Genomic DNA, 22,259 nt, shown 5'->3' on the forward strand with positions numbered 1-22,259 from the left:
AAAACCATGTCAAGCACACACACCATGAGGACACACGTCAACTGAGAAAATATGATCAGAAAATTTGAACGAGCTCATGTTTGCGTCTTTACTACCAACTTTGTTACAGTTTCGTGTAGTGCACAGAGGGCTTTAAACTATTCAGTCACTATGGAATTGAATCGACAAGCTTATTCAAATGTCCTGCATCAAAGCAATTAATTTACTTCTAAATAAAGCAGATGATTATGCATCATATTTTCATTGAACATGTCTTGCTCATCCGTAGGAATAAACTGTGTTCCTCAAATATAGTGACAATACGTGTCTTAAAAGCAGTAATGTTCATGGTCAACTAGGATGTATGGGAGTGCCACAAGATTAAGTCCAACTTTTATTTGCTTTATAACAAGTCACAAAACTCTGCTTGGTGGAATACAATGGAATTTAAAATGTGTCAGCAGGCTCAAGTCCACCTGCAGACAGCTTCATTAAAATTAGTCAACAAAAATGGGCTCACAAATAGTAAAGATTCAATTACAATTACAAGTCACTTAACTTGTTTTGAGCAATGAAAGTCACAGAGAGAAGCTGACAAATGAAAGTTTGCATTACAGGACAAAATGTGATTTGAAGTTTGGATTGGATTGGACTGACGGTTCTATTAAAGAGAGAATTTCATGTGTGCATTTTCTCAACTAACTTCAAAGCAATTTTGATAAGTATGACATATAAAGAGACAGAAAAATACCTACATAAACAAGAAGGAAACCAATGCACCTTGAATACTTGCACCCCCATAATAAAAATGCATCATTAGATAAGGTCATAATTCCCCTGTTGAGCCTACTGACACACCAGGTGGTCAGATCTCATTTCTCAAGTTTCTCTGTTGCCATGGGGATAACTGGTCTATATACAGCAGGCCAAATTGTTTTGAACATGTCCACGCCTCTCTCTGTGGCTTCAGGGGCAGGTTAACATGACCTATTAATCACCCAAAGTGAGATGCAGAATTGGCTAAGGTGTTAAAATGCGCTGTATTAATAATCTGCTTCTGATACATTTTACTGTTTCCAGGGCCTACAGCTGCAGCCATGGAGGGATGACATTTCTATACTTTCTGCTTGATAACTGCTTTCTAAGTATGGTATGCACAAAATGAACATACATGATATTAGTGTTTTTTTCGCCATATTTTAACATAAATGAGAATCTGCTATTGTACTGGACAGTAATATTTGAGCTGGAGCCAAACAAGCAGGCCTACTTTCAAAACTGTTATCTTCTAGTACTGATTCAGTTTTAATTGTTATATTGGGAATGACTGTGCAATATCAATTAAATCTTCTATCACCTTACATGTAATTCTAGATAGCAAACATTAGTACATATAGTGCATTTTCTAGAAAATCAAGTGTTTATGGATAAAACAACCACACAGCAATTGTGTTTTTGGCAAATCGAGCTAATGAAATGCCTAGCAAACCCCATCTTTTCATTCAGCTCTAATAAACTGAAAGCAGTGAACTTTTTTTGCAAACATCTTCAGTGTGTCTGTAAAACTACATCACAAAGCCTCCACTTACATTTCTGCAATGAATAACTGATCTATAGGACCTAAGACATGTTATGGCATGAATTTGAAGATCATTCTGCTGAAACACTTGCATGTACAAACTGTTCCCCTGGGCCTCCCTCGGTGTGTGGTGTGTACAGCTTTCAAGGATGGCTCTGATAATAAAAAAATGTTAAAAAAAAAAAAAAATGATGCAAACCATGTCCTACACACACACAATGAGGATGCACGTAAATTGAGAAAATATGATCAGAATATTTGAACCACTTCATGTTTATGTCTTTACTACCAACTTCGTTACAGTCTAATGTACTGCACAGAGGGCTTGAAACTATTCAGTCAGTGTGAAATTAAATTGATAAGCTTACATAACTGTCCTGCATTAAAGCAATTCATTTAGTTCTACATAATCAAGACACTTTGTTACATTGATACAAAAATCATTTCTATTTGTCTGAAACAGTCCACGTCCAGTCTATGTTCGTGGTAGCTACCACAGTACCAAAGACATGGCAAAATCTCTGATGTTAGACTGTGGCTAAGCAGCATCTGTTACTGTACCAGACAGTTAGCGAAGTTTAGCTGTTAAACAATATGTCAACCCTCTGTGTTGTGTGTAAGTGATCGATAGTGTGCATAACCTTTGATTTGAATGATTAATGGTCACTCGTCTGAATGAAGGGTCTGAAAATGCAGCTTTTAGTTTCCACCACAAATGTTCCTCAACCAGCATCAAGTGTTTTTTAACCAACCAGCTACAGCCATTCATCTCGGTGAGGTCGCTTTGTGTGTGCTTGTAGCTTTATATTAGCTTAAATTGCTATCTACGTATCAGCTTACGTTATACGACGTATTAGGTTGTACTTTACAGACAAGCTAACGTACAACACTGTTGGTCTGAGAAAACAGTAGCGTTTGTCCCTCTCATGTAAAACAGAAATTACTGACGTTACAAAGCTTTTTCCGAAAGGTAGTTTACAAGCTAAACCCTGCTGGTCAAGTGACAGAACCTACCTCTTTTTAAAAAACGTCCTTTGCTGAAAAATAAAAACGACTTTTTGACTCATTTTCACATAGTTTCCAAGTAGCGATTTGACCGTTAAAGAAAACAAAGATGGCAACCGGAAGTGACATACAATCTAACGCTGACAGCATATTTTACTGATATACTTTCAGTATACTTCAGTATATAGTAGTGTTGTATATACTTCAGTATATCAGTAACGTACGTACGTTTTTTAACTTGTTTTTTACTTGTTTCACTTATTATTTATGTTGAAGATTTGAATACTCCTTCCATCACTGATCTACATGTAGATATTGGTTATGAAAAATAATTTAATCATCAGAGCAGACAGTTCAACAATTTAACTATAGCAGTAATCTATCTATATTGGGCTTGTTGCTATATACTAGGTTTTCACCTAGTCTTGTTTCCCCTGTAGCAGAATGATAATGGGCGCAGCTGATACAGTTGAGATGGAGGTCTGGCGAAGCAAGACTACTGCGCCAGTGACGGGGCGTAATTGTGAGACAGTCCCTGCAATCTTACTGGCATCCAAACTACTAGAGAAATATCCTTGCTTCTGGCACCGCACAATTAAAGCGCAGCTGTCCAAAGTCAAACACCCCTGTACCAGCAAAGACAAGTGCTTCAACAATTGCCAAATTAATGGTGGTATCCATATAAATGTTAATTATCACCCCTGTCACAATGTGTCTGTGTTGAGGCGTCCGTGTGTTGCTTGGCAACCAGTCTGTCAAATTTTGCTGAAGAACTGTATTGCTGGGCGGAAAGAGTGATTATTATTTATCAATAAATTATTGCATTTTTGTGTCTGTGTGGTAATGTTGTGAAACCTATAACTGTTTCATAAAAACAAAATCCACACGAGACTGTGGTTTAGACCTTAGAAAAGCTATACCTTCAATTTTAATGTAACACGAGCAGACATATGGCATCTGTGCTCAGACAGAGACTTGTGTGTAGCCGATTTAGTATATTTAAATGTTTGATAATTGCATTTTCTACCACTTTTTACCACTTTAAAATGATTAGGTGTTTACTTCCATTGTTTGGGTCTCAACAACCCTGAAATGAATGTAAAGGTTTTCCAAGATTTAACTAAAGATAATTATGCACTACTAGCTATTTGAGATAATTAAAAGGATTACAGAAAACCAAGTAGCCAGCAAATAGTTGGCAGAGATGTGAAATGTTCACATACCCTCGGTGTTGGACATCTTGAGGAAGCATGGCATCTAGAACCTGATGAACCATTATCTTGCAGATTTTAATATAAAACACATTATAGATAGAAAATCAATAGATGAAAAATAAACACAACATAGACACAGGGATACCACAGAAATTATAGTCTTGTAATTCAATGTATTCACATTACAACATCCACATGGTTCAGTTTGTGACAACTTCTAATGATCTTCAAATATATTCACTGTATGATACATAATACCAATATAGGCACTTCCAGTAAGTCTGGCAATATTGCAGCTACAGTATAGTGTCTAAATTACAAAATGGTAAAAATAAATAATGTATATCTAAAAGAGTTTTTGTAGTTTTAAAATTTCTTTACTGTACAGCATATATGTGTATTGTACAAAATGGAGCATCAACCTGCAAGGAAATTCATGACTTTACTTTCACAAATACTGTGTATTTGGACATATTCTTCCTTGTGTAAGTATTAGTACATGTGGTAAGTGCAAGGTACTAGTGAGAAGAAAGCAATTAATTATTTAATCATGTGTCAACTATATAAAAATACTCATCTCATTTTTGTTTACATAATTGTAAAGCTTGTTTGGTTCCCATGGTTACAATTATGCTACATGTGTGAATAAGTATGACAATCAAATAAAACCAATTAACACATAAAAATACACAATCAAAACTGATATACTGTATCAGCCCAAATGCAAGTATTGACTTGAGACTGATGTGACTGGGGAAAAATGCATGCATCGTCCAAAAAAAAAAAAAGAAAAAAATGTGATCATCAATTAAAATGAACACAGTGGACAGGATCCCATCACCTTTAAAGATGAGGAATGTTTTGTGATGACTGCTCTACTACTTTTGCCAGTGAGGATCTCAGATCTGCAGGCAAAGCAGTGCGTAGATCAAAGAGGAAGCGCAAGGAGAAATGTGCTATAGGGCATTCTGTGAATAACAATTTCATCAAAGTATCTGAGAAGAATTGAAGAACTACTAACTGCATCACCGTCTCTACTTGTGAGTTGAAGTAGTATCCCCCTCCTCTCAACAGTACAATTAGTCAAATACAGGACAGAGTCACATTAGAGAGGCCAGTGGAAGAATTCAAATAGACACAGACACAAACACAAACACACATTCCCTTACTCTCTCACACACTTTATGTGTGTACATATATATATATATATATACATATATATATATATATGTATGTACACACACATTCACGAAGCAGGGGCTTGAATGGAAACTAGATGCTAATGGAAGTTACATTATCTCAGTGAATGATACCAAACAAAAGTGTTTTTTCTAATTCTTGGCCACTTCAGTAGAGACGTCTGTGTTGAATCCAGTAGTTTTCCTATAAAACATTGGTCATATCAGATTTTTCAAAAGCTGAAGAAAATGTATCTACTGTGTCCATAGTTATGATTATAGTCATAAGAGATGAATTGCAGGCAACATACAGAAAACAGATGGTATGTTGAATACAAGATACAATGAGTGAGGCAACACATTTTGTTCTGATTCAGTGGCTTCTGACAATTCTGATCTGATACAGTGTTTGATTGTGAATGACTCTCTGTCTAATGCCTTTCTAATCAGTGGGTCAACCAATTACCTTCAACCCATGTGGAGTAAGCTACAGAAGGCTGAGTTCCTCCTCCCCTCTAACACAGACTGTAGCAGAGTCAGGGCAGCTGTAAACAGGCCATTATTGATGGAGTATGCTATTCACCACAGACAGGAACATTGTGTGATAATAGAGTATGTTAATTCAGGATCCACAAGGATACAAGAACATGATGTTCCACACCTGTATCTTACAATGTAATTTCAATGGAAAGAAAAGTCTGTCATATCCTATCTACGGGTTGCCGTTTACTGGTCTGCCTTTTTAAAATCAGTTCAAAGATATAAGATTATGAAAGAAAGCAGTGGTACAGTATGAGATACCAACCCATATGAGACTCAGATGTGCATGTAGGTCATGAGAACTTGAGAAGATTAGCAGTGGATAATTCATTACAGATTGCCTCACTGCACTCGTATGTGACCGTAAGTTGACTCGACAACTCAATGTCGAACACTTCACTAATTAAACTCAAGATCTACTTTTGGTCTCTCAAACACGTTTTCTATGTAAATGTGAATTATTAAAGGAAAGTGGGATATTCATCTGAGACATTTATATGTATCTGGTTTACCTAAAGGCTTTGTCTCATTTCAAAGTAAGGGCTGTGACTTTGAGTTTTACAAAAAACTGAAACATTTTACCGTTCATCAAGCATCAGATCCTGAACTTTACACTGTTATCATGTTATTCAGATGAGTGTTATTTTATCAAGTCACATTTATTCTCGTCACATGTAGAAACATTTTCCATGTCTTATGGAAATTCTTAGAAAGCAGCTCCTCTTTGCTATTTGGTCTCAATGATTTCAACAGTTAAATGTGACTAGAACTAACATTCTCACCACTTTTTTTCTTAATGATTATGAAGCAATGATGACCCAAACATGTACAATATAGACAGACAATGTGACAGTGTGACTGAATATAATCACACTGTGCTGTTGATGCAGTTATTTTCCACCATAAAAAAATGACTGTGACCAACATTTTTGAGTCATTGTGGGGAAAAATACACATCGACTGAACATGAGCAACAAAACATCAGGTTATGGGAAATTCCAAATGACAACATTGACATTTCAATGTGTAATAATGATAAAATAACACATCTACCAGCCATCACTCTTATCTTGGTCAATACTTAATAAACAAACAGCTATAGTAGTTGGCTTCAGAGACTTGTTTTGCCCTCGATCACCTTGCACTGCCATTGGACATGTCACCTGCCATATGACTGGCTGATGTTGAAAACTCGCCAGCACAGCTTGCTCTTTTATCAACCTTAACTAGATTTTTCTGATGTGAAAAAACATTTCACTGCAATAATTCCCCTGTATATCATCACTGTATGATGCACTCTGAAGTCCTGTCTGCTCTTGATGCTGACAGAATGAAAATCTCCCTGAGGTGCCAGGAGAGGAATCCAGAGAGATTATCCGCAAAGATGTTACAACAGTCAAGGCAGAAAAGTGGGTATGACAAGATAAACTTCATCCTTGTTCTAAGCATTTTACGAAAACATATTCTTAAATAGCTCAATATCCCTGCCATGTTTTCAACTTACTGTCTTCACAGGTGATACAGATGTTAACTTTTAAATTCAACAGTTGAGTTTCCTGAGGGTTAAAGGTCAGCATCATTTTCAGGTGTTTATTTCATGAGGACCAGTATGTGCAGAGTATACTACAGCAGACTGAGCGAAAATACATAGTCAGCGAGTCAAGAATTAGTAGAAAAGACTAAGATTTCTGGTTCTATTCAATGTTTGAATGCATGGTTAACTGTTTTATTGTTATTCCCTTTTATTTCCCTAACACTTAGTGTATATTCTGTGTACACTCTTTTTTTCAGCACAGATTCATTTCCAACAACCCACTGTTGTAGTGTCAGTGTCAGGTCTCTGCACAAAAGCATTTGGGGCAATGAAGCCTCGGTGGGCTCTATATTCACTTTGGGACTGGAGACCAGAGATGGCACAAATAAGAGGTTATCTGCTGACTTTGTCTATGTCCTCTGCAAAATAATTGTGTATATGAGCACATTAGTTTAAACACACAAACAGACACACACAGACACACAGACTCGCACACACACACACGCATCCACACACACATACAGAGTGTGAAGAGCCTCAAGTTCCCCTCCTTAAACTAATATGGCTACACTGATTGGTATAAAGTACTTAATTTGGCAAAACAAATACAAAACTTAAAATGCATGAAGGTTTGTGTTTTTATGCTAAAGCCCATGGGTGAGTGATTAATTTTGGCAGAAGTTGAAAGGAAGAAAGATACACCAATGTTCCTCATTTGATTGACTCCCTTTACAATCCATATATAGAAAAAAAAACATATTATGGCCCATGTGAGACCTCAGAAACTCTTGCTTAAATTGAAACACAAGTACAAGTAACTGTGATGTCTATATATAATTGCATTCTGAAAATAATTATGTATAAATTGGCAGCAAATTTCTGCAGTCCTGTGTTACCACATTGGGTTGAGGTCTGTGCAACCAGTCTTCCTCTTCTCTTGACAGTAGCAAAAGAGTCTGTATCCCAAAGTACACGAATAATCCCGTATTGCAATATGGAAAGCTCCTTTAAATGTTTGGTGAAACCAGATATTCAGATAAAATGTGTAAAGCACAAATTTTCCCACCCTGTTTTTTTCTGTATAGGCACACATTTCCCAAACATCTACAGTGTTGTGTCTAAGTGATGTGCTGGCAAAAAAAGGAGTCAGTTGATAGGATAAGAAACAAAGAAATACTTTTTCACGTCCTTGCCCTGACTGACGCCATATTTCCCATGGGCTCTTTCACTGTGGGTCCCCCTCCTCTAGTTCCTCTGGAGGTTTAGATTCTTCCTGCGGGGACACAGGCCACTCTGGTTCCTCCACTCCCTCCTCCGGATCCTCTCCTTCTACCAGCTCCTCTCTGCTGCCTGGCTCCTCGTCTTCCTCATGAATAGCCAGAATAGGCTCAGCTACATTGTTTAAATGGACAGACTCTGATCCTTGGCCCTGTTTCTGGGCCTCCTCTCCGATCACCTTCTTCCACATCTCGTGGTTCTCCAGCAGGTGCTGGGTGATCTGACAGAACACTTTCCTTCTCTTCTTGGGGGCTGCTTTCTCTGGAAAATAAAGAAATAACATCATTAAAAATTTTTTGATGATTTTATACAATTGCCACCTGAACTTAAAAAGAATGCGGTCATTTATCAGTAAAGACATATGATCAACACGTAGCAGCATCTAGCTGCTGTAAAGCAAATAGCTTTTTTGTCAGAAACTGTTGTCACCTCTGGCCTTTCTGAAAGGATGTGCACACATCTGTACCAAAGCAGCCTCAAACATCTTCAAAACATCTGTGTTTTACAAGTCTTCTCTGTAGTTATCTACCACAATAGCAAGACTTTGGCTAATCAGTAGTGTTGATTATTAGAGCCACTTTAGATTACATAATGTCATGTAGCATAACTCATTATTGTCAAATAACTTTTCTGTAATCACATTACCATTACTGACTGTCACTAGTTGTGCTGTTTAAAAATAACTGCTGTAAAACAGCATATCTAATAGCTCATTCATTGTTAAAAAAAAAGATTAAACCTGATGTGTGAATATGTTGGATGAGTTATTAATATATTGCATATAATATATATTTATATAAACATATTTCACATGTATTTATTCATCTATTTACTATAGAAGGTCTTCCCTTTGGCTTTATAATGAACTGTCAACAGCAATCATATTATATTCTGAACAGAGATTTTACCAATCTAACAAAATCTGGTAAATCTTTTTTTAGCCACTGGTTAACGTGTCCTGCACTAGTGTATATCATATTGTATAATCAAATCCATAAGGCATTCTAGGCTATGTTTCTGATTTTTTCCATTTTATGTTTCAGCTCTGTTTTGGACCAAAGTGCTTACGTGATGCCTCTGAGCTCGTGGATGTGTCCTCTTCTGCAGTATCATCCTCATCCTCTTCCTCATTCTCCGTGATCTCTGGCTCCTCTGCCTCTGGGTTGGGCTCCACCCATCGTCCAGGTATCAGGCTGGCTGAGTCATAGGAGTTGCACAGTGGCCCCACGATGTGTGTGATGAACGATTCCTGGAGTTTGGCCAACTGCGGTGCTGCTCGATCCATGAAGGGGCTGATGGGAAGGCCCAGGCTGGACTCCTCATCGCCCTACATAAAGCATTACCCGCATTAGTGCAAAATCATGACCAGCTGAATGAATGCCAAGACATGGCATCATTCAAATTTCACTACACTTATTATTCCAAAAGAACTGAGTAATTCAGGCCAGACTGAACAGTTGGGATTGATGTCAAGTTGAAGTCTGTCAAGCCCTAAATTATTTGTTTCAAAATTACAATTAATAATTCACTAAATTATTTGGTTTATAATTAATTTTGAGTCTTCATAGTGAATAGAATTTGAAGTTTGGTGTTGACTGCATAAAATAAAAATGAAACCAATGAAAATTATTTAGTGCAACAGGTGGAACAAAAGGAACAAAAGTCATACCAATTCTTAAGCCATATTGATTTTCATTCCAGCCAGCTAGTTAATGACTATTTTACACCTGGGATGCCAAGTGAATACACGCCAGCATCACTCTGGGTCCTGACCAGGATGAGAAGCTATTAGCATACACCTGATTGCTGAGCCCTTGCTCCAAGCCCTTACCTACCTGCCCCGAGAGAGGCTAAACTGTAAATGAATGAAAGCAAGGAGAGGAACTGCCCGCTTGTAACACACAATAACCCACTGACATTCACATAATGTCAGACAACATTTATTTTATATAAAACCTTGGTAACATTTTATCTGACATCTGTCTGTAATTACCTAATAATTATAGAAAGAAACATGATAGAAAAAAAAATACAGGTAATAAGTAATAATAAGTTGTGTTTGGTTTTTAAGCTGGTGTTGATTTCCAGAGGTATTTCCTTGAAAGGACTGTCACATTTAAATGGAAGTATCACTACTCATATATCTATTCATCTTTTTTTTTTTGAGGAAACTTTCCAATTCTCTATATCTGTTAAATTGTAAACTTACCTGTAGTGCGTGTTGTTGTACATGCTGTACTCAATACTGCAGCTGAAGCTAGATATTAATTGGAAATGACTGGAAATGTAAGAGCTGAACAGAGTCTCTGTGTTCCCTATACTTAGTATATGATTACAAGTCATTTCTAGGAACCTTCCTACGAATTCAAAGTTACATGTCAGTGATTATTTAAGAGAAAAAGAAAAATTATTTAAAAAAAATTGTCAAGTTGAATATAAAACACACACTAACATTTGAAATGAGTCAAAAGCATCGTCGATGACAGTCGTTTACACAAGAATGAGGGACAGTAGCATGTAAGCTGTCAATGACGTCCGTATGGTTTAAAATGAACAACAGCTTATAGCAAGGTTTCCTGGTTGCCTTGGTGACTGGCCCCAAATGTCATCTCCTACACTATAGAGTGTTCAGTGCCTCTGTTCGTTTATTGAGCTGCTAATGTAAAGCATAAAGAGATTCATCTAAAGATGGGATTTCAGGTGGAGTTGTAATTTGAGGGAATTTCCTGATAGGTGAACAAATATAGATGGGTGGGGAAAGAAACTAGAGGAAGAGGAGCTCAGAGACCCAGCTGTCACCATGACTACATCCTAAACTGAGATCAGAAGCATTATAAGGTTAGCTTTCCCAAATGAATGTCTCACGTATTCTAACTCAGCTATCCAAATGAACACATGTAACTCTTCATCTCTGGATTACAGTATTTTTATTACATGTCAGCACCTGTAGGACCAGAGATTTATCTAGTATTACAAACCAGAATCAATACATATAGAGCCTGGGTCACACATCATAATCAGTTTCAGAAAGTTCTCAGCTTGTTTCCTCGTGCTCCATAACAAAGTGTTTGTGCTTGCTTTTTTCAAGGTTGTTGGACTCCCGAGGTTGTCAGTGTAATCAGAGGATGCTCCACCTGAATGACAGTTGCCCGGGCACCCTGTTTGCGTCACCACATCCAGCAGCACTAAAACCATTGTCATTGAAGAGCATTTCTCTTGTGACACTCTCTGTGTCTCCCCTCATAGGCCTTGGAGTGGCTTCTAACAAGCTGGTTGTGTCACCTAGCTGAAGTAGCAGGGTACATAAGGGCATGAGGATTTTGTGCTTTACCCAGAAGCAATTAGCTGCCATTCAGTGCCAAGAGACACAAAGGTCACTGTGGGTGGCATTAGGCTCAAGGCATTACTAGATTGTATTTGTCACGGCAGCACTGTATATTGAAAGTGAAGCAACAATCACTCATGATTTTAATCACTGACAATAAATTAATACACTTGAATCCTGATCACCATTATTATGCAAAAACTACCAGATATCTTCACTGTCTCTACTGTTCTTTTGGCTTATGTGTCAATACCATGTAAATGTATAATGTAAAAGCAGAACACATAACTGAACAGATACACAAATCTTTTTCATTTATTATGACAGCTCCTCACACAAACGCAGCTCAGAGGGAGCACAGCCATTACTACCTCAATATGTCAGAGAGATTGAATGAAAACTGAATTGAGGGGGGTAAAATCACTTAAGCTCAAAGGCCTAAGTCTATGTGGAGGAAAAAATAAAGAGGGGGGGGACTGTATTTCAGCTTCTGGACTTACTCTTATGGGTTTTGAGACAAAATAGAGCGACTGTTTGAAACAAACAGCATGCCATCAGGAGTCATTCTGTCCTGTTTGTCTGCTCTCTACTCTCTATTTCAAGGAGTTGAAATGTATTTACTACCTCTGTGTGTGTGTGTGTGTGTGTGTGTGTGTGTGTGTGTGTGTGTGTGTGCGTGAGACCAGTGTCATTTTTCGATCCGAAGAATGAGGATTGGACATTCTGGCTGGTTCTCACTTACTCAGGAGTCTGATTAAGGTGAAGGTTCAGAGATTAGTTTTGGGATTTAAGTTAGACTTATGTTTAGGTTATGGTTGGGGTTAGGTGGGGATGTTAAGATTAAATTTTTAAGCTGTTGAAAATCTTCCTTCTTTACTGAACCAATAAGATTTCAGGCCACAGGTCAGCAGTGAGTTCTGCCCAGAAGACAGGTTGTTTAAATACCGATTGTTAGGGGAACAACACGTGCAGATACAGGCTTGAATAATTTAGATGGATGGAATATTATTGTTTATTTATATATGCATACAAGCGTTATATTGTTCTTGCCATCATCACTGATGATGGGGGTGGGGGCCACTGGAAGACGAACTAATATATATTTTATATGAATGTGTAAATAAAATCAACATGATAAAATGATGGCTCAGTTTTGGCTTCAAAAACACTCACATTCTCACTATGATTTACGATTTCAGAGATACTGTATTGAACTATAGCACATTAAACTATGCAAGTGGTTGTGTTGCTGCCCCCCCGCATACAAACATGACAGCACATTGATCGTCACCGTAGCGAATACAAACAAGGTCTCAGCTCCCATCAGAGCTGATTCACACACCTGCTCATAGAACTCGTTGACGATGCCCTCTGTCCACTGCAGATGCAGGTCCTTGCACTTCAGAGGCCCATTGATGTCAGCCAGTTTAATACACATCTGGCACACCAGCAACCTGTCATTCTCGTTGGACCAATCGATGCCTGTGGATGGATCGTCACCGACCTAGAGGACCAACAAATGGACATGTTGACATTTAACACATTCCAACATGGTGGCGGACACAGCATGTGGTTTGTAGATATTATGTAAATGTGATGCCATTAATCTGCTGTTCAAAGATTGCGTGTTTGTCTAGAGGGTTCACTAATCACACAACAAGACTGGAATGCACTGTGAATGAGACGAAAGCAAGTTAACCCTCTTCACATGTAGCTTCTTCCTCTATTATGAAACACATAGACCTAGACCATAGAAAAGAGGTGAAAAGTGCTTTATTTAAAAATGTAGAGGTAACAATCACTGTGCTCTTCACAAGTTATGACCACTTCCAGTTTCTGTAAGATGTAATATATGTGAAGTTGTCTGGATTCACTGATTATCAACTCATTTCAAGGGACATGGCAGCACTCTCACACAAGAAGGTAAAGCTTGCACTAATCTAAACAAAGTTCAAACAAATTCATTATTTGTAGTTATGCTAAAAGAGCTTAAGCACTAGGGAAGGATGTTCACTGTCTCCCAGGGTTTTTATCATCCTAACTTAATAATCTAGGAAACTGAGGAGATCAAGTGCAAAACTTGATGGGTACTTCACAGAAAGCTAATTTGCTTCCAGGAAGAGCAAGGCAGGGTGCACTACAGTGAGAAACAGTGCTATTACTTTTGTTGCCAGGCCAGCAAGCTCAATACTAGCTGACAGGCCCTGGCCCTCGAGCACCACCACTGTACTAATATTCACAATGGAAAAACCCAAGACCCTCAAACCTAAAGCCAACATTCTGTCTGCACTTACACGGGTTCTTGAAAAGCTGCAGGGCGCTTTGTGTTGTTGACTCGAGCTGGACATATTGCAAGTGTTATGCACAAACAGACCCGTTCCTTGGACATTTCTCTTTCAATAAAGTTCAATATTAAGAGCTATGGTATGACTGTATGAGGAAGGCACCCCTCCACAATACACTTACTCAACCAAAGTCAACAACCAACATACACTAAAAAAACTGAATAATACTCTGACCATTTAAAGTCTCCCAGACTCTTCAGCCAATCTAGTTTCCCTAGATGACAAAACAAAAGGAATATTCATACATAAACTTTTCACTTTATATCTGAGGATAGGTAAGCTAAGGTAAATAAAATGATCAATTTTTTAAGTTAATGATTTTCAAGGGATTTACCACCATATACATAAACTCTCCAGATCTACGGGTCATATCATTTCAATACTTAATATAGAACAAACATGTTTTTAGAGCTACCTTGGCATTGAACTCAGCTAGGAAGTCAAAGTGCTTCTTCAGATCAGTGGCCAGTATGGCCTCAATGACCAGGAAACGGAAGCGCTTGAACTCCACGTGGTCGAGGTTGACGAGGAAGTTGAACTCTGGCCGCGACATGAAGAGGTTCCAGGCTGAGGCAGCGTGGTGGTTTTCCAAGACGGATCGATCATTGTAGAGCACTGCCTACGAACACACACATGCACTTTACATTTACAATAAACACACACAACAATGTCTTTATGTGAATCCAACAATCCTGCACAGACAGTGCTAAAAAAGAGGTAAAATATGTATAAAAAGTGAAACTAGATAATGTAGATGATTCAAATGTTGCAAGAACCAGTGATAGAAATTAATAATAGTAAGTGTATTTACTCAACTGCTGTACTAAAGCACAATTTTGAGGGACATGTATTTTGATTTTCCCGTTTTATATTTCTTCTCCACCACATTTCAGAATCAAAGATTGTACTTTTTACTGTACTCCTGCTCCTACATTTATTTAATAACTTAACTAGATACTAGGTAAATTGCAGAAAAGATAAGAGAAAATAAGACATAACAACCATAAAAATGATGTACAAACTAATGCGTCAATACTTATGATCTAATAATATACATCATTCTAAACTGGGCTATTCTGCATAATGAGTACTATTACTTTTGGTACTTCAAGTGTATTTAGGTGTTACTATTACTAAAACTTGCACTTTTACTTGTAACAGAATCCCTCTGCACTGGAAGCAATGGGAAAACCACATAATGCTTCCAAAGTATTGTCAATAAAATTGCTGCTCTCTGATATTGGCTATACTTCAGTATCGTGACACCCTGTTCCCTCAACTTTAAGAGATTTGATAAGACAGAAAATACAATCTCAACCAGACAAAACTGTACAATTCCAAGCTCATGATTTGTCAACATCTGACAAGCGTTGAGGAGTTGCTGTAATTGTCTGATTACACTGTCAAAGACTGATGACACGTTTCAGCCTTGGCAGTGCAGTTTGGCAGTGAAATAGACAGTGGAGGAAAATCAAATGATCATGATGTTGATTCCAAAGAAAAACTGAATGTGTAACATTAAATCGGGCAAATGAAGTTGTGTGCATTGATCTATACTATAGACTGATTAGCATGAGTACCTGCGGGGCGCTGGTGGCCACAAGGAAAGCGTTGGTCCGCCCGGGATGATCGTAGTCGTGCATTGCGGCGGCCACATAGAGGGCCATGAGCTCCAGAGCAGGTATGAGGCCTGACAGGCAGCCATAACCATCTTCTGACACAGTGTAGGTCTTTGAAACCAGGAAGCCCATATGACTGTGTGTTATTCCACTGTCGGAGTCTAGCCGCAGGGAAACAGACAGTGAGGAGGGTGAAGAGCAGGGTGGCAGAATTTACAAAAACACACATACTGTACTTTCATGTGCCTATGCATAAATACACACATATGCACTCTAGAGCACATACACACACACAAAAGCACACTTGAGCATTCAAATCCACTTATATGTGGATCAAAGGGATGGCCCCAGTAAGGCATACAAATGAGGTTATGGAAATATGGGTGAGAGGGAACTCTAATCTGCCTTTAATTTCATGCTGTTCTAGACTTCAAATAGTGTTTGATACGTAAATGCAAGTGCCAAAAGCCTGAGTAAGATAAGACAAACTGTGAGTAGGATAAGAACACACACTCCTGCAGGTTTGATGCTCTGACATTAATGAGGTGGCTCACAGGGAAGCTGCAGGCAGATGGAAAAATCTAAATATAAACGTCTGGCCTACTTATAGAAAATCTTTACAGTCATAAATGGCTTAACAAAACTTGGAAAAACTGAACAATATGGCAGCTAAATTGTTCATATGAGGCATCTTAACTTTTATTTTATACACTTTTATGGACCTGATGGATTCACACACACATCAGCACCCCCACCAGGTCATTCAAAGGTCTGCATGCATGCATGCACTAGTCATCACACCTGAGTCACTGGCAGAGCCGTGGTCAGTGATGAGGCTGGGCAGACCAGGCACAGCCTGTGTGGTGAGGTACCAGACTGCATGGAGCACATCTGTGGCGTGGACCCTGTTGTGATCTGGGTCAGGAAAGAAAACAAGTCCGTTCAGTGTGTGCAACCTTCTCCACCAGGGTGCACTGTTGAGCTGTTTATGCTTCTTGTAACAACATAAAGGCTGCCATGCATCATATATGACTAACACAGGAAAAGAAAACTGTCTGATATTTCCCTCTAGTGGCTGGTTTCATTGTTACAGCTGCAAACAAGGGATGAATAAACTGAAGTGTAATGAAAGACATCAGGAGAGAGATGTTGAAGCTTACATGGTATGTCTCTATAACCATTCTCAAGGGCATGGAAGTAGTTCATGAATTCTTTTACAGGGATCTTAAAGGTCTCAAACAGGCCAGTGTCTTCAAAGAGCCTGTAGGAGACCTGAAACACAAACATCACATTGTCAGAGAGTCTGTGGACATCACCAGGGGTGGGTGTTTAACATGTGACAAGTAAGAATGTTTCAATAATTTTATAAAACTGGAAACTGCGTTCAAAAAAAATATGACTGTATTACTCTAGTTGAATAAACACACATTGTATAATATGTCTTTGTCTGTTCATTTATGAATGCAATAAAACATAATGTTACTAAGTATCTCAGCAGTTTGTGTTGCTCTTAAGAGTATAATAAATAGTCACTCTCTGTCACTGATGCTCACCTGACTGAGGATTCGTCCACATTTCCCATTGGTCTTCTCCATCAAGCAGAAGATGGGGAAGTTCCAATTGTTAAGCTGACTCATCAGAGGCTCCACGTCCTCCATTATTAACGGCTCTGGAGCCAGAATTGGTTTGTCCTGTACAAATGACACGTAAAAGAGACAGAAATGCAGTGTAAATAATGTATGTTCCAGTGTGACCTTTTGTTGTGCTTCATTAACAGAGTTATCAGAGGCCACTAATGTGACTGAGGGCAGTCTGCCTGGCCTCACGCTACCTCAGGAGGTATTAGTGGGTGGAGGATGACGTTCTGAGCAGGGTTTTTTCCTTCCTCTGTGTCCTCCTCTGTATGTGCTACATCACTGCTGTCACTGTGGTTGGCTTCGTGGGTGCTGTCATAGTCTGATGACACAACCACTTGGTCCTCTGCTAGTAAAAGAAAAAAGCAAAGAGTATGTCACACTGCTGCCTAAGGGAAAATCCACTGTTAATCTCCTAATTCATATCACCAAATTTTTTGGGGCTGGTGAACTCAGTTCTCTGGTATATCCACTTCCCTTAATCCCAGTTTATTATAGCTGTTTATTTCCGCAATTCTCAAATGAATGTCCCAGAGATGGTGAGTGCTGTTGTTCATTAACACTTGGCGCATCTCTGTAAATTGCGGCCACGCCCCCTACTGAACACATGTCTGGTGGTGCCTGCAATGCATTATAGTCTGTGAGCCTGTATCGTCAGAGAAACTGGAACATCTGGATTTCTTACTGATTGGTTGTTGCAAATTGGTGAATGTGTTAAGAAATTCTTGGCTTTAAGTTACAGAGACCAAAATCTGATGAACCTTTAGCTGAAAAGGATTATTATCCTGAAGTATGAATGGAGAACCAAAGAAAAGAAGAGATCCAGACATGCAAGCTACATTGGAAATACCTGCTTGTATTTGCACTACAGCACCAAAACAAAACAGACAAAACTTGGGACAGTCATTTCTTTGTTTGGGGTTTTATGCACCTATACAGTATAGTACAGACAGAATACTGTCTGTACTATACTGTATATATATATATATACTGTATATATTAGGCTCCAATATCAGCACATTGTAATGGATGCAGGGTCAGAGGGGAAGGAAAACACTGTGATACAGTATGTATGCCCAAAACCACTCTTCTCATGCTGCACGGAGACAGTGGTGGTAGTGTTAGAACGACTGAGAGCATACCTGACCGTGGTATCCTGTCTCCCTTGTCTATAGAGCCCTCCCCATGGCTCAGTTTGATGTATGGTCTCCCACAGCTGTAGAGAAGAGGAGTTTTAGAAGTTAGAGATAAAGCACAAAGGAGGATATGTTTCTTATATGTTTCAACTCCACAGCATATGACATTCCCTGTTGTCATACTGTGATATTTGCAGCTGGTGCTGTGTTGATTCTTCAACTACCGCATATATATATATATATATATATATATATATATATATATATATATATATGTGTCAGAATTAATCAATTTCAATGATTTTTAAAGAATTAAATGTTCAATCTTATGCCACAGGCTCCACACTGAAAGAGTCAGTTAAATGTCAAAAAACAACATCCTATCAGGATCGATTTTATCTTCTGCTCTGAGATTTGGATCCAAACGTGTATCCCAACATATACTGTCAATGCAAGAAAATGTTTTCTAGTTAATAATATGAAATGAAAGATTTTGTGAGTAAGTTTGGTGTTTGTCATGTCATATTCTACAAAGCTGGTTTTGGTTGGCAGAGCAGGGAGTTAAAAACCAGTCCATACCTCAAAATCAACACAAAATGTTTAAATAAAAACACTGGGGGGAAAAATGCAGACCAGTACATGTATGTTTGCTTAGAGAAAACAAAATGTGCAAGCCCCTGGTGTCTGTCACTGCACTGAAGAATTGGGACTAACGCCATTCACTACAGCTGTCTTTGATGTCTAACCAGTCGGCCGAAGTTGTCAAGAAAAAAACAAAAAACCTTAATGGGATTCCTACTGCGCTGTCCCCACATGAGGCAGACGTTCTACAGATGCTTCAAGAAAAATTCACATTAATGGACTTAATGGATGCAAACATTAACACAATGCAATGGGAATACACAACCAAACAAATGTGAAACAGTTGCTGGTACTGGTGCTGTTATAAATGACTCATTAGCAATTGAGCCCACCCTCTTTGAGATTTATGACAGGCGAGTGTCAGCCACAGGAACAGCGTGCTGCTCACCACAACCTCAGAGACAGATGAAAATATTCACATTAACTGACTGGCTTATAAATCAAACAACAAATATTATCTTTTACAGAAAGAGCCTTGAGCTGGCCTGTGCTGGTTAGTTAGCTGCGTGACACCACGGGGAGCCTCCCGAGCTGCTCTCAACAGCTTTTCCATGTTTCTCCACTGAGGCCACTGTCAGGCTGTAGGTGGTTCCAATTAAAATACCTCTCCCTAAATGTTGTAAAACCTGCCTTCTCGGAGCAGGAAATGCCTGCCGTTAGAGCATGGTGTCACAGGGAGCACAAAGGCCTGTAGTGTGTCTATCTCCTTCTGATAAATTGTTTCTTGAACACTTTCGAGCTGTACCCACCCTACCTAATGGACCTGAGGCCCCAACAAAGGAAGTTCTGTTGTGTTTGCACGGCCAGGTCGGACCACTGTGTGTAATGCCTAGCAGGTGTGGAATATAAAATAGTTTGATAGTTTGGCGGGCGAACAGTTACTACATTATTGTCAGGGGGGTCTGGGCAGGCAGCAGTACTTGGCTTAAAAGGTTTACTTTTAATGAAAGTTGAAGAACTGGCAGACATTCTTCCTATTCTTGCTAATGCAGCAGAATAACCTCAGCTACTAACATTGAGGCTTCAACACAGAATGTAAATAAGAAGGGCGACCATTTTCACTTGAGGAATCTGTCAGTCAGGTAGAAAGTGATTCTGCTTTTATCACAAAAAAACTTCTGAAGTGTAGTTACAGTGGTTTAACTGTGACTCTGTGCTATACCAACAGTATGAGGATGAAATACACATGTCTGTATGTTTTTGTTTCAACCCTGTCTCCTAGAGATGACATCATCATTTGTTTTGCATGATACTTTTGGGAAGAAGGTAACTGCTGCCTGCAAATATGTTTGTGAGGGAAACATCCTGCATCCAGAAGTGTGGTTAGGTTTAGGCAACAAACCCACTTGGGTTAAGATTAGGAAAAAATAGTGGTCAGTGTGGAGTTTTTTTTAATTATTATTATTATCATCATACAACTAAAATTCAGCTTTAACCAAGTGCTGTGAGTGCAACCATGATAACACTAACTATACTTTAGTGGCTACAAGCAGATACCGTATTTCTTTTAATTTAGAGTGCATTTTTTAAATTTAGAGTTGTAACTAGTGATTATTTCATCATGGATGAATAAATTATTAGCAAAATATTTTCTCAATTAATCAATTAATCATTTGGTTGATTATTGGTCAGAAATTCTTTGTTTAATTAATTAATTAGTTGATTAATTGACTAATCTTTTCAGCTCCAGAAAAGTTCTTTGATACTTGTATTAAGTAAATAAATGTTTCCTCATTATGTTGATATAAAATGAAATCAGCTTTTTTTCTGAATCTATTGCTGCTGTAAAATTTGTTGTGAATTAGTGGTAAGTGAACATAATTTCATGGGTCAGGGGAGCTTTGTGTGACTTTTTACTAAACTAAAATCGCAAAAGTCAAAGGTCAAAATAGGTTTCCTGGTTATACATAATTCAAAAAAGAATAGTCCAAGTGTTGCACAACAGTCGGTTGCGAGTCTGTCTCTGGAGTGGAAAGTCTCTCCTGTTCTCACAAACTCTAAAACAAACGCACCTTGGCATTCTTCCCCTAAGTATGAACCTTAATCAAGTTAATTATCCCTCAATAGGAAAATACTGTATAAATTGCCACATTGTCTGCTTTTTCTGAGAACAGCCCCGCCGCCTCTCCTCCACCTATGCTGCTTATCTTAATGTTTCGAGCCATGTAATAATCTCTGGACTGGTTTCTGCCTGCTTCCCCCTCTGCTGCAGTTTACTCCCAGATTTTATACTCAACCACTCACAGCAGGTTGACAGATTACCTTTGGTTCAGAGCCCAAACGGACAGTGTCCAAGCCACGATAAACACAGCAGCCATTATTTCTGCTTCCAGTAATCTACCTAGTCTCGAGCCAGATGACGTGAAGAAGATAACAGCACAGTGGCTGGGGCCGAGGGAAATGGAAGGTATTCAATCGGCCCCTTTTTTTACAGGGTCTGTCCGATAAAAATCCGATATTGTAGCTTTGAAGTTGGTGTTATTCCTTCTTAACACTGTACGTCACTGAGAGCTGACATGATGGAAAAAGGAGGGAGAAAAAAGAGAAGCCTAATGTCCTAATTAAGATTGTACAGATTTGATGATGGAGCAGAGAGAAGGCAATTGAAGCCATGTGTTCATTTTCTCCCAACCTCCCCTTCATGTGTTCTCTCCCTCCTTCCCCTCTTCCCCAAAAATCTCTGTCTCTCACTTTTCTGAGAGGACTCATTACATACCAGGAATGGTTATTGGTGTTTTGTTTGATCTGTAAATAAATTTGTATGTTCCTGCTGTCTTGGCCGGGACTCAACAGGGATAACACAGACAAATGCAGGTTACAGTACATAAATTACAAAGCACACTTCTACTCCCCTAAAACTTATGATTGCTCTGTTAAGGCCTACTGGAGAGATAATGTGTTGGCACATTGCCATTTGCTAAGAGATCATCACAGGTTTGATCCCAGCAACAGTGAGTAGTAGTCTTTAGGCATGGGCCCTGTTTAAGGCCTCAGCAGCTCTCTTTCTCATTTCAGAAAAACAACATTTAAATGAAGTGTTAGACAGAAGAGAGCCCTCTCAGCTGCAGTAAACTAAACCCAGAGACTCTCTGTTCTCTCCAATTGTTTCTGTATTATCCGTGCCAGAAGAAGCAGCTGTGACAGTGTGTCTAAGCGTGTGTGTGTGTGTGTGTGTGTGTGTGTGTCTATGTGTGTGTTAATTGTGGGGTTCTGGTGACTGGGGAGAGGCCCAGGTGTTTGTTTATACTCAC

At 38.8% G+C, this 22,259-nt stretch overlaps 1 protein-coding gene across 2 annotated transcripts in view; it reads right to left on the reverse strand.

Annotated features, from left to right (window-relative positions):
- Positions 1–3,919: 3,919 nt before the first annotated feature.
- The window catches only part of LOC111661656 (cGMP-inhibited 3',5'-cyclic phosphodiesterase 3A), a 73,857-nt gene continuing 55,517 nt past the window's right edge, over positions 3,920–22,259 (reverse strand). The window contains exons 5-14 of one of the 2 annotated variants that reach the window (XM_087176323.1): positions 18,373–18,446; positions 17,428–17,576; positions 17,150–17,287; positions 16,757–16,868; positions 16,398–16,511; positions 15,558–15,757; positions 14,393–14,596; positions 12,975–13,136; positions 9,376–9,634; positions 3,920–8,568 (exon numbers count right to left, since the gene is read on the reverse strand). In XM_087176323.1, the coding sequence (XP_087032449.1) occupies positions 8,255–8,568; positions 9,376–9,634; positions 12,975–13,136; positions 14,393–14,596; positions 15,558–15,757; positions 16,398–16,511; positions 16,757–16,868; positions 17,150–17,287; positions 17,428–17,576; positions 18,373–18,446 (1,726 nt within the window). In that variant the 3' untranslated portion in view covers positions 3,920–8,254. Of the gene's footprint in view, positions 8,569–9,375; positions 9,635–12,974; positions 13,137–14,392; positions 14,597–15,557; positions 15,758–16,397; positions 16,512–16,756; positions 16,869–17,149; positions 17,288–17,427; positions 17,580–18,372; positions 18,447–22,259 lie in introns of both variants that reach the window. The other variant, XM_023415306.2, reaches the window with a different exon arrangement.

This window comes from Seriola lalandi, unplaced genomic scaffold, assembly GCF_002814215.2.
Source record: "Seriola lalandi dorsalis isolate HSWRI2012SDOR001 ecotype SW California unplaced genomic scaffold, Sedor1 jcf7180002054548, whole genome shotgun sequence".
In the NCBI taxonomy this organism is placed as follows: Eukaryota; Metazoa; Chordata; class Actinopteri; order Carangiformes; family Carangidae; genus Seriola; species Seriola lalandi.